Genomic DNA, 11,000 nt, shown 5'->3' with positions numbered 1-11,000 from the left:
TTGCTTTCTTGCATGTATTGTAGTGTCTTGGAACCTTGCAAACCTTTTCAGAAAAAAAATGCTTTCTTTTTATTCCATCCTGCTCTGAGAAGTAACGCACAGCCTATGAAAATAATGACTTTTTACCACACCTTTTGGAAGCACCTGATTAAACAAAATAGTTTGCTTTAGTAGACCTTCTTCTGGAAAGGAAGTTTAAATGTTATTTTAAAGGCACTCCGATTCTATTTTCATGTCTGCTGTGTTTGAATCAGAAGTGTTTTCAGTTCTCTGGAGAGCCTCAGCTCACAATGAAGGGATGCCCACATCCAGCTGCTTGTTGAACACAGTCCTTCTTGTACTTCCTTCTCTTTTTGTAGCACTGGTGACTTCATCTTTGGCCGAGGAGTCACTGCTGCGTGCCATTTTCATATGAGTACATTAAGAAACAAACAAAAAAAATAGAATCTGTTGGTGTATACTGATGGTTTATTATAAAACACAACGCTGAACCTGACCTGCTTAAGATACAGAACCAAGTGCAGCACTAAGGCTAATGCTGGAGTTCAGAAACAGACCTTCAATGAACTATTAAATTACTAATGCTAAATGCTTCCATTAATCTGCCGATTGCACTTCCATTACAGTACAGGCTGTAGTTCTAAATGTAACTCTTTTAAAGAAATAAAATTTTTGATCAATCAGTCATTCCAGCTGGCCCGCTCTCCCAGGAGTGAGGATCGAAGATGGGTGTTATCATATGGTATTGATTTTTTTGTTCTTCAAGTTTTATTTCAAATTTACTTATGACAGGTGACAGCAAAATGCAAGATAAGAATCATAGAAGTAAAAGATTTAATCAACAACAAAATAAATAAAATATTCATTTTAAAAAGGCAAGCATGCAAGATGCTGCTACAAAGCAACAGCTGCAGTGATTGATTAAAAGCCTCCGGTGTGAGGCATACAGTAGAGGGAGTCCCATTTAAGTGTAAACACATGTATGAATGAGTAATGGGTTCGCGAGCCGGATTCTCACTGTTAAAGTCCTCAGCTACTCACCTTAGGCTACGTGAACCACACATTAAAATCATTTTCATCCTTTCTTTTTTGCTTAAAGGCATATTCTGTAATTTTCAGAAACAGAACATAAAATCAAATGAACAACTCTCTCTATGTGAACGGTAATTTTAAGATACTGCCCCCTGGTGGACACCGATGATGCACACAAGTAGTGCTGTATCTGAGTGCTATGTTTTTAGTTTTCTAGTTTTTAGTAGCTATCAAGCATATGCAATAAAGCTGGCCTTGACTCAACCGGTTTCCTTGGTATGCAGGAGATCCTGAGAGCACTGGTCTGCATGCCAGGGCTGAACCTCCAAAATCACACACACTCGCTCAGACAATGCAGGCCAGAGCAGAAGCGACGCGTCTCAGAGTAGCGATGCTTCTCCATTGCAGTTCTCCAAACTGACGTGTTTGTGCAATTATAAATCATTCATCAGAATTAAACTCCACAACACAAGATTTTGCAAAAGTCACACAGGGAAACTGACGCTTAAGTAATAATATTTATTTTATTTTATTTTTCTATAGGGTAAACAAGTCCTTTAATGCTCGATCAGAATGTTTTCAAACAGACTACAGCAGTAAATGATTTTCCATTTTCATCTTGTCTAACCCTGCCATTTATCCCAATCCCATTCAATTCAATTAATGACAACGTAAGCTTTAAATTCAACTGTTATTGCAATGCAAAGAATGACAGGTAAAGAAATGCTTCAGAGAACGGCACAGCAGATTACATTCTGTCTGCCTACGTTTATAATCAAGTGGTTTTGCAACAGCAGAAAGAAACCAGGAAAGCATAGCGACCTAATGGAAAGGAAAGAGCTTAAGTTTTATTGTGTACAGCAGTAATCCCATGAACCATCTGTAGTGTAGCACCATAGATAAGTTTCCCCATAGGTGCCACACCTGTGTTCTGGTTTACACGTTCTACCATTCAGAGCTACATAGGGGTCTTTATCAGTGCAACACTCACTCCAGTGGTTGTATTGATCAGTATAACACCAGTAGTAACTTTCCCCATAGGTGCTGCATTCATGGTCGATTCTGCAAGGTTTTCCATTTAAACCTATGCTGTTTACAAAAGGCGGACTGCAGTAATCCCAATCACTGCCAGCCGTGTAACACCAATAATACGTCTCTCCATAAGTCCCACATGAGTGATCTTGTCTGCATGATTTACCATTCACAGTCACAGTGGAATACTGGGTGGAGCACTGGATTGATTCCTGTCCCGAATTGCACATGAAATCTTTCCAGAAGTGATTATACAGGCAAGGTGAAGTGCAGCACTCTTTTGTCCCTTGCTCAGTCAGACAGCTGCCGTCAGAACATGTAATGCCTTCTTTGCAATGAGTACCATCGGCTGTGATGACAGTCTCAGGTGTAGACTTCTCCGGGACGAGTGTATAGATGTAATCGTCTAGTTTATCAGCAGAACGTCTCTTACGAAGCTCATCTCTGGTGTATGTCGGCCAGGAAGAGTGCACGTTCGACTTGGGTTCGAACACACAAGTAGTGAGGGCGTTGCTCTTCATGTACTCTGTGTTGTCGAACCACTCTGTCATGTCTCCGTAGTTCAATTCCACCTTCATGTGAGTAATTCTGGGCTTTTTAGTCAGTTCGTGACTGCCACTGCGCCTCTGCCTCTTCGATAAGCTTGCAGTTAAAATATTTTGCACATTTTGATCAAAGGAAAACGGTCTTTGAAATTGAGGGAGATGCAGTTTTTTAAAGAGTTGCTGTAGAATTTTTTGGGATTTCTGAGTAGAAGAATAACAATCATCTTCAAAGATCTGCAGGTGAGGGCTGTTGTATAGCCCACCCAGCACGCGAACAAGATCAGGGATTGACATTACTTGGATGATGGCATCTGCTTTATTCTCTCCGATGTAGCCTATAGAAAATGAAAACTGCTCAATATTATGTTTAAAGCACAAAGCAGTCCATGTGTGACTGGGAATTGTAACCCTACTAAATTCCCTGTCTTCTTCAGTGGCGTCCAAACCTGGCACAGGTATTCTATTTCTTGAAGGCACAGCCCCTGTCACAAAATAGGCGGTTCCCATCCCAGAAAGTTCTAGTACTATATTCCCCAAATAATCCTCATATTTTCTCCAATAGACTCGATTGAAACACGCATCCATGGGCACAGCGTTGGTCAGCGTGAACGTGGCAGTACAGCCTTCGTTACAGTGATAATTATTCGGGTTTAGGTGTCCGCGGTCGTAATCTGTGTATTCATAATCCTCGTTGAGCGCTTGATTAAGTTTGATGATCTCTTTGTTTTGTCTTGGAAGAGCCATGTCTTCTCCAACAAGGTCAGAAATCTAAAAAAAAAAAAAAGATAATAATAATAATAATAATAATAATAATAATAATAATATTATCTTGAACTGCCAGGCAGTTTTACGGCTCCCAAGCCCCAATATCAGTACCAGTCTAAGCATGTTTAGTTCTCAATGTGCCAAGTTTAAAATCAGCAACTTCAACTGTTCCACAGAAGATTTTGAAAGTTTTCTTTTTTTCAAAAATGCGTCAGGCAGCCATCACGTTTTTAAGCGTGAGTTTCTATAAAGTCAGTTGTATTGCTGCAGTGTCAAGGGTGATGCGTGTGAATTTGAGTTAGTTAAGTAAACCATTTGTCAGCTGAGGCAGTTTTAAATTTCAGATGTAAACATACAGCTGGCACACATTTTGTATTCCGTTGTTACTGGGACAATAACTACCATGTTTGGAGTTTGTCGGACAATCTGTTTTCAAACAGCAGCAGTTTGCTTTTAGGGGCGCGTTTCAATAAGATTTGTGGCAGCCATTTTGACATTAAAATTTATCGTAGAAACTTCTGCTTCGCAAACTTGATGCAGGTTTGGATGCTGATTATATGCCATGTTTCAGATCAATTGCTTCACCGGTTCCCAAGAAGATGATTTCAAAAGGTTTCTAAAAAAAAAAATGCGTCAAGCGGCCATTTTCGTTTCCAGTCCACACAGTTTTTTTAAACGTCAGTGTATTGATACAGTATCAGGGAAGATGTTTGTGAAGTTTGGAGTTAGTCAAATAAATAGTTTGTCAACTGGCGCAGGTTTAAATTTCAAATGTAAATTTATAAGTGGCGGCCATTTGTTTTATAAAACATCACCATTTTCATATATTTGTATCCCATTGTTACTGGGACGATAACTACCGAGGTTGGAGTTTGTAGTTAGGGATGCATTTTGATAGGATTTGTGGCAGCCATTGACATTAAAATTTATCACAACAACTTCTGCTTTGCAAACTTGATGCGGGTTTGGATGCTGATGATATATGCCATGTTTCAGATGAATTGCTTCACCGGTTCCCAAGAAGAAGATTTCGAAAGGTTTTATCAAAAAATGTGTCACGGCACCAATTGCAAGGACGCAGCAGCAAAACTTTTTCAGCATCTGACAGCCAATGAATCCAGTTTGTTACCTGCCAAGTTAGAACCTGATCAGTCACACAGCTTCAAAGCAGCAGTTAAGTTTAGGGAAGAAAAAAAAGTAATAACTTGAACTGCCAGGCAGTTTTACGGCTCCCAAGCCCCAGTATCAGTACCCGTCTAAGTGTGTTTAGTTCTCAATGTGCCAAGATTAAAATCAGCAACTTCAACTGTTCCACAGAAGAAGATTTTGAAAGTTTTTTTTTTTCTAAAAATGAATCAGACGGCCATCTTGTTTAACGCACAAATGGCATTTTTGAAAATGTAAATTGTACCGACACAGGCACGATGGTTTTCAAATTTGCCACTAATCAAGTGAACCATTTTTAAACTGAAGCAGTTTTAAATATAAAAAGAAAATGTAGGAGTGGCAGCCATATTGTTTCAAGAAACATAACCATTTTGACATATTTGTATTCCGCTGTCATTGGAACGATGCCTACCGAGTTTGGAGTCTGTTAGTCAGATGGTTTTCAAATAAAAGCAGTCTGCTGTTAAGGGTGCATTTCAGTGAAATTTGCAGCAGCCATGTTACTATTGAATTGTATCACAGAAGCTTTTGCTTTGCAAACAGATTTGGATGCTGATAATATCTGCCAAGTGTCAGATCAATCACATCAACAGTGCCAAAGAAGAACATTTCAGAAAGTTACAAGAAGAAATGCGTCACACGGCCATTTTGGTTTAACACCAGTTTCTTAAGTCAGTTTTATTGCTACAATGTCAAGGATGATGCTTGTGAAGTTTTGAGTTAACCAAGTAAATTGTTTGTCAACTGCGGCAGTTTCAGGTGTAAACATACACCTGGCGGCCATGTTTTTTTATAAAACATAACCATTTCAACATTTGTATTCCATTGTTACTGGGACAATAACTACCATGTTTGGAGTTTGTTGGTCAAACAGTGTTCAAATAGGAGCAGTTTGCTGTTAAGGGTGTGTTTCGATAAGATTTGTGGCAGCCATTTTGACATTAAAATTTATCACAGAAACTTCTGCCTCGCAAACATGATGCGGGTTTGGATGCTGATGATATATGCCAAGTTTCAGATCAATCGCTTCATCAGTTCCCAAGAAGAAGATTTCGAAAGGTTTTATCGAAAAATGCATCACGGCGCCAATTGCAAGGACGCAGCAGCAAAATTTTTTCAGCATCTGACAGCCAATAAATCCAGCTTGTTACCTGTTACCTTGTCACCTGTCAGAACCTGATCAGTCATACAACTTTGAAGCAGCAGTTTAAATTTTTGGGAAAAAAATAATAAAAAAACCTTTAACAATAGGCTTTCCAGCCTTTGGCTTGGAGGCCTAATAATAATATACTTTTATTATGTACAAATATGCTTGAGAATATGACAGATGCATAAAGTGCAAGAATAACAAACTGGATGTTTACTACTTTCTTTTAAAATTGAATTGTTTTATTCTCACTAGATAATTGCTGACACTTTTCAGCATTAAACTTAACAAGTCTCATTGAATTAGACTTATTTGAAGACAATACTTCAAAATTGCAAAAACAAAACCTATGCAAATGATTTTGCATGCACACTGACTGCAAATGAGACACTTTTCGGATGAACAATGTACACCTTGTGGATAGTAAAATCATCATTCATTTCAGGTTATAGTGCTAGAAAGACACATAGGCATGTATGTGAATAACACTAATACAATAATAACAATAATACAATTAATATAACAGACTACAATAATACAATTAATATAACTGACTACTAATAATTAAATATTACCTGTGGTTCAATAAACCAGGTTTCTCTTCTTTGTACACGATTGTCCCTACAGGTAAAGTCAAAGGTGTAGGCGCTGTACAGTGGTATTCGATGACTTGTGGAATACAGGGAAGCGTAGTAGTAGAATCCACGTTTCTGGCAGATCCTTGCGGCATTCTGATCTATACCTGTGGGTTCAGTGTCTTTGTAAAAGAATTCCTTACACAATGAAAAGTCTCGAACCACATGAGCTTCCAAGCCAAGAGGCCCAGCAGCAAATGCTGCAATGAGAAAGAGAAGCATAGAAGCCATTGGGAAAGAGGAGACCCTATGCTTGCCTGTCATACTGACACAATGCTTCATATCTGTAGTCACTCGGTACCCCACATAGGATGGCCTTAAGCTTTTGTTAATCTATAACTTTTTCTAAGCTGACTGGCTGGACGTGTGTTTATTCTAGTTTGTTAGTAAAAATGTAACTTATGCATTCTGCCAAGAATAACATGAAAACACAAATAGATGGTCTAAAAATCTAATTTGCTGAGGCACCAAAATCTGTAAACTGTCCAAAACAACCTTGACTCCTAATGTACAATACAAAAGGTGACATTTCAGCACCTTTTATTTAAACATATCAGATAATAAAAGTTTTGATATACCGTCTGAAAAAATTCTATAGAATTCTTTAAGAAAAAAAGCTCCTATAGAAACTATAATTTCTATAGAGAATTGGTCCTAAGGGTAGCCCCATAGAGCATCTTTATAGAATTCTACAGAATCCTATGGGACTGCTTCACAGAATTAATTCCCCAGAGAAACTCTGCTCCATCATACACATATGTGCACCTATTGTGTTATTAACCCCCTTGCATTGTCCATTGACTGTGTTTTAAAACGCAAAGAGTGAGAGCAGTGATTTAATAAGCAGTGAGAGAGAGCAGTGATTAAATAAAACAGTGAGAGAGAGAGCAGGGATTTAGTAAGCAGTGAGAGACAGAGAGCAGTGATTTAACAAGTAGTGAGAGAGCAGTGATTTAATAAGCAGTGAGAGAGCAGTGATTTAATAAGCAATGAGAGAGCAGTGATTTAATAAGCAGTGAGTGACAGAGCAGTGATTTAATAAGCAGTGAGAGAGCAGTGATTTAATAAGCAGTGCGACAGCGAGTGGAAGCCAGCGACAGCGAGTGGAAGCTACAGCGAGTGGGAGAAGTACAGGCGTGGAAAAGTACAGAGCAGTTTAGAAGCAGTAAGGAGAAATTGCATGTTGAATTGCTTTAATCAGAAAACAGAGGGCATTGGGGAAACACAGCAGCAGCTCAAAGTAAAACAGCCGCGTGTGTTTTTCTGACAACAAACAAGCTGAAACTCGGAGCAGCTGATTCAAATTCAGCGCCCTTCTGAGACACGGGCGAGGGGAGGAGCCAACAGCACAGCAGAACAACGCAGTTAAACGAGACAGTCTTCCCAGCGACAACGAGTGGGAGAAGTACAGGCGTGGAAAAGTACAGAGCAGTTTAGAAGCAGTTGGAAAGCAGGTTGACGGCTGCATAAGAAACTAAACTTCAAAAAAAAAAAAAAAACCCTCAACATGGTCTTCAAGCCAGTAATCTGTGACACCTGCTTGATGTGGGAAATCCGAGAAAACCCAGCGGAACTAAACCAAGTGTGCGTAAAGTGCGATCCAGGATTTGCATAAACTAGTAAGCATGCTAGAAATGGAGCTGGAAGAAGTGAGACAGCAACAGGATCTTGAGGAACTGGCACACCCACAATTCATGGAAGTCTGCATCACCCCTAACAGACTGAAAGCCACCAGGGAGATAGAAGGTCAGAACAGCAGGGTTCAGGTAGGCAGAAGCAGGTAAAAAAAGAAACTTCATCAAACACAACCACCAGAAATCAAAACAACCAACAAATTTGAGTCACTTCAGAATTTTGATGAGCAGAACCAACAACAAGAGAATGAAAGGAACAACATCCAGGACCCTATTGACAGTGGTGACCAGACAGCAAAAAGAAGGGAAGTCATGATTGTTGGGGACTCCATATTGAGAAACACAGCAAGTTCAATTCTCAGTTTGGACCCCCTTACTACAACAGTGTGCTGCCTTCCGAGAGCCTCGGTCAAGCACATCACTGAGAACGTGGACGGGCTCCTAGAACGAACAGGACACGACCCGGTAGTAGTCGTCCACATCGGTACAAACAACATTGGAAGAGACAGACCAAAATCCCTGCAAAACAAATTCAGAGAGCTAGGAAGGAAATTAAAAGAGAAAACCAAAACTGTGGTATTTTCTGGTATACTACCCGCACCTTGCAAAGGACCATATGGACAGCTGGAAATAATTAATCAAAACGCATGGCTGAAGACGTGGTGCACACGGGAAGGCTTCACCTATCTTGATCATTGGACCACATTCTACAACGAGGACTATCTGTATAGATGGGATGGACTGCACTTAAATAACAAGGGAACTAGTCTACTTGGAGAAAAGATCCTCGAGCAGGTTCAGAAGCATTTAAACTAGAAAGGAAGGGGGGAGAAATCAACAAAAAAACAGAAGGGAGAACTCATCAAAACAAGAACAACAACTCAGGTAAGACAACCATTAAATGTATTTATCTAAATGCTAGAAGTATCAGAAACAAACAACAAGTTCTAGAACTTCAAGCTACTGCACTAACAGGTAACTATGATGTGATAGGTGTTACAGAAATGTGGTTGTCTGAGAGTGATGGGGACGAATATAATATTTGTGGGTATACGCTGTATAGGAAAGACAGGCAGAACAGAAGAGGAGGAGGGGTAGCGCTATACATAAGAAACAGTCTTGAAGCCCAGGTGTTAAACCTGGACAAAGAAAATAAAACCGAATCAATATGGGTCAGAATAACTGACAAAAATTCAAAGGGCATAATAATAGGAGCATACTATAGACCGCCAGATTCAGACGGTGAACAAAATAATCTGTTATACAATGACATTAGAAATGCGTGTAGCAAAGGAGAAGCCATACTAATGGGGGATTTCAACTTCCCCCACATAAAATGGGAAAACCCGGTGGGTAGCACGAAGGATGAAATTGAAATGGTGGAAATGACAAATGACTGCTTCCTAACACAATTTGTCAAGGCACCGACTAGAGGGGAGGCATGCCTTGATTTAGTCTTTTCAAATAACGAAGATAGAATAACTAAAATAGAGGTCAGAGAACCACTGGCAAACTCAGACCACAACATGGTTTCATTTGAAGTGTTTTTTAAAACCCCAAAAGTAATGACTAAAGCTAAGGTTTACAATTTTAGAAAAGCAAACCATGAAGGTATGAAACAGAGATGAACAGAAGTAGATTGGAGTAAAATAGAGAAAACACCCACAGAAGAAGGATGGTTGTTCTTCAAAAATGTAGTACTAGAGGCGCAAAACAATTACATCCCTAAAGTAGACAAATCTAAATGTAAAACTAAATTGCCAAAATGGTTTAATAGATCAATTAAAAAAAATATTCAGTGAAAAAGGCACTTTACAGAGCATTAAAAAAGGACCAAAAAGAAAGTACGCAGAAAGAATACACAGAACTGCAAACGCAAGTCAAAAAGGAAGTTAGAAAGGCCAAGAGAGAAATAGAAATGAACATTGCTAAGGGAGCTAAAACCAATTCCAAAATGTTTTTCCAATATTACAACAGCAAGAGAACATTCAAAGAGGAGATTAAATGTTTAAGAGATACAAATGGCAAAATCGTAGATGAAGAAAAAAAAATAGCAAATATATTAAATGATTACTTTTCACAAGTTTTTACAAAGGAAGATACTGACAACATGCCCCACATGTCATCCAGTTCCTATCCAGTTTTAAATAACTTTAGCATAACTGAGGCAGAAGTGTTAAAGGGACTAGGAGCTCTTAAAATAAACAAATCCCCTGGGCCGGACGAGATCCTCCCAGTAGTACTCAAAGAAATGAAAGAAGTAATTTACAAACCGCTAACCAAGATCATGCAGCAGTCTCTTGACACAGGGGTGGTACCGACAGACTGGAAAATTGCAAACGTAATACCGATCCACAAAAAGGGAAACAAAACTGAACCAGGTAACTACAGACCAGTAAGCCTGACTTCTATTATATGCAAACTAATAAGATCCAAAATGGAAAATTACCTATATGGTAACAGGGTCCTGGGAGGCAGTCAGCAAGGTTTTAGGAAAGGGAGATCGTGTCTAACTAACTTGCTTGATTTTTTTGAGGATGCAACATCGATAATGGATAATTGCAAAGCATATGACATGGTTTATTTGGATTTCCAGAAAGCTTTTGACAAAGTCCCGCACAAAAGATTAATTCTCAAACTGAACGCAGTTGGAATTCAAGGAAACACATGTACATGGATTAGGGAGTGGTTAACATGTAGAAAACAGAAAGTACTGATTAGAGGAAAAACCTCAGAATGGAGTGTGGTAACCAGCAGTGTACCACAGGGATCAGTATTAGGTCCTCTGCTATTCCTAATCTACATTAATGGTATAGTAAGCAAACCTGTTAAATTTGCAGACAACACAAAAGTATGAGGAGTGGCAAACACTGTTGCAGCAGCAAAGGTCATTCAAAATGATCTAGACAAGATTCAGAACTGGGCAGACACATGGCAAATGACATTTAATAGAGAAATAAAAATGTACATTATAAATATCATATGGGAGATACTGAAATTGGAGAAGGAATCTATGAAAAAGACCTAGGAGTTTTTGTTGACT

The 11,000-nt window shown here is 39.1% G+C and overlaps 1 protein-coding gene across 1 annotated transcript; it reads right to left on the bottom strand.

The window, feature by feature from the left end:
* Positions 1 to 1,542: 1,542 nt before the first annotated feature.
* Positions 1,543 to 6,610, bottom strand: LOC121310561. Its single transcript, XM_041243651.1, has 2 exons — positions 6,264 to 6,610; positions 1,543 to 3,377 (listed from the first exon to the last, which is right to left on the bottom strand). The coding sequence occupies exons 1-2, from the start codon at positions 6,603 to 6,605 to the stop codon at positions 1,881 to 1,883; spliced, it is 1,839 nt and encodes a 612-aa protein (XP_041099585.1). The 5' UTR covers positions 6,606 to 6,610; the 3' UTR covers positions 1,543 to 1,880.
* Positions 6,611 to 11,000: the final 4,390 nt, after the last annotated feature.

Source organism: Polyodon spathula, unplaced genomic scaffold (assembly GCF_017654505.1).
Source record: "Polyodon spathula isolate WHYD16114869_AA unplaced genomic scaffold, ASM1765450v1 scaffolds_2248, whole genome shotgun sequence".
NCBI classification, from domain to species: domain Eukaryota; kingdom Metazoa; phylum Chordata; class Actinopteri; order Acipenseriformes; family Polyodontidae; genus Polyodon; species Polyodon spathula.
Note: the sequence above shows the minus strand (reverse complement) of the source record. Positions and strands in the feature narration are given on the sequence as shown.

What these genes read in the sequence shown, in the direction of transcription:
- LOC121310561 (XM_041243651.1), bottom strand. Translation starts at nt 6,605, where the DNA reads ATGAAGCATTGTGTCAGTATGACAGGCAAGCATAGGGTCTCCTCTTTC. An exon ending in CCTGGTTTATTGAACCACAG is followed by an intron (nt 3,378 to 6,263) that starts GTAATATTTAAT and finishes TTTTTTTTTTAG; the next exon opens with ATTTCTGACCTTGTTGGAGA.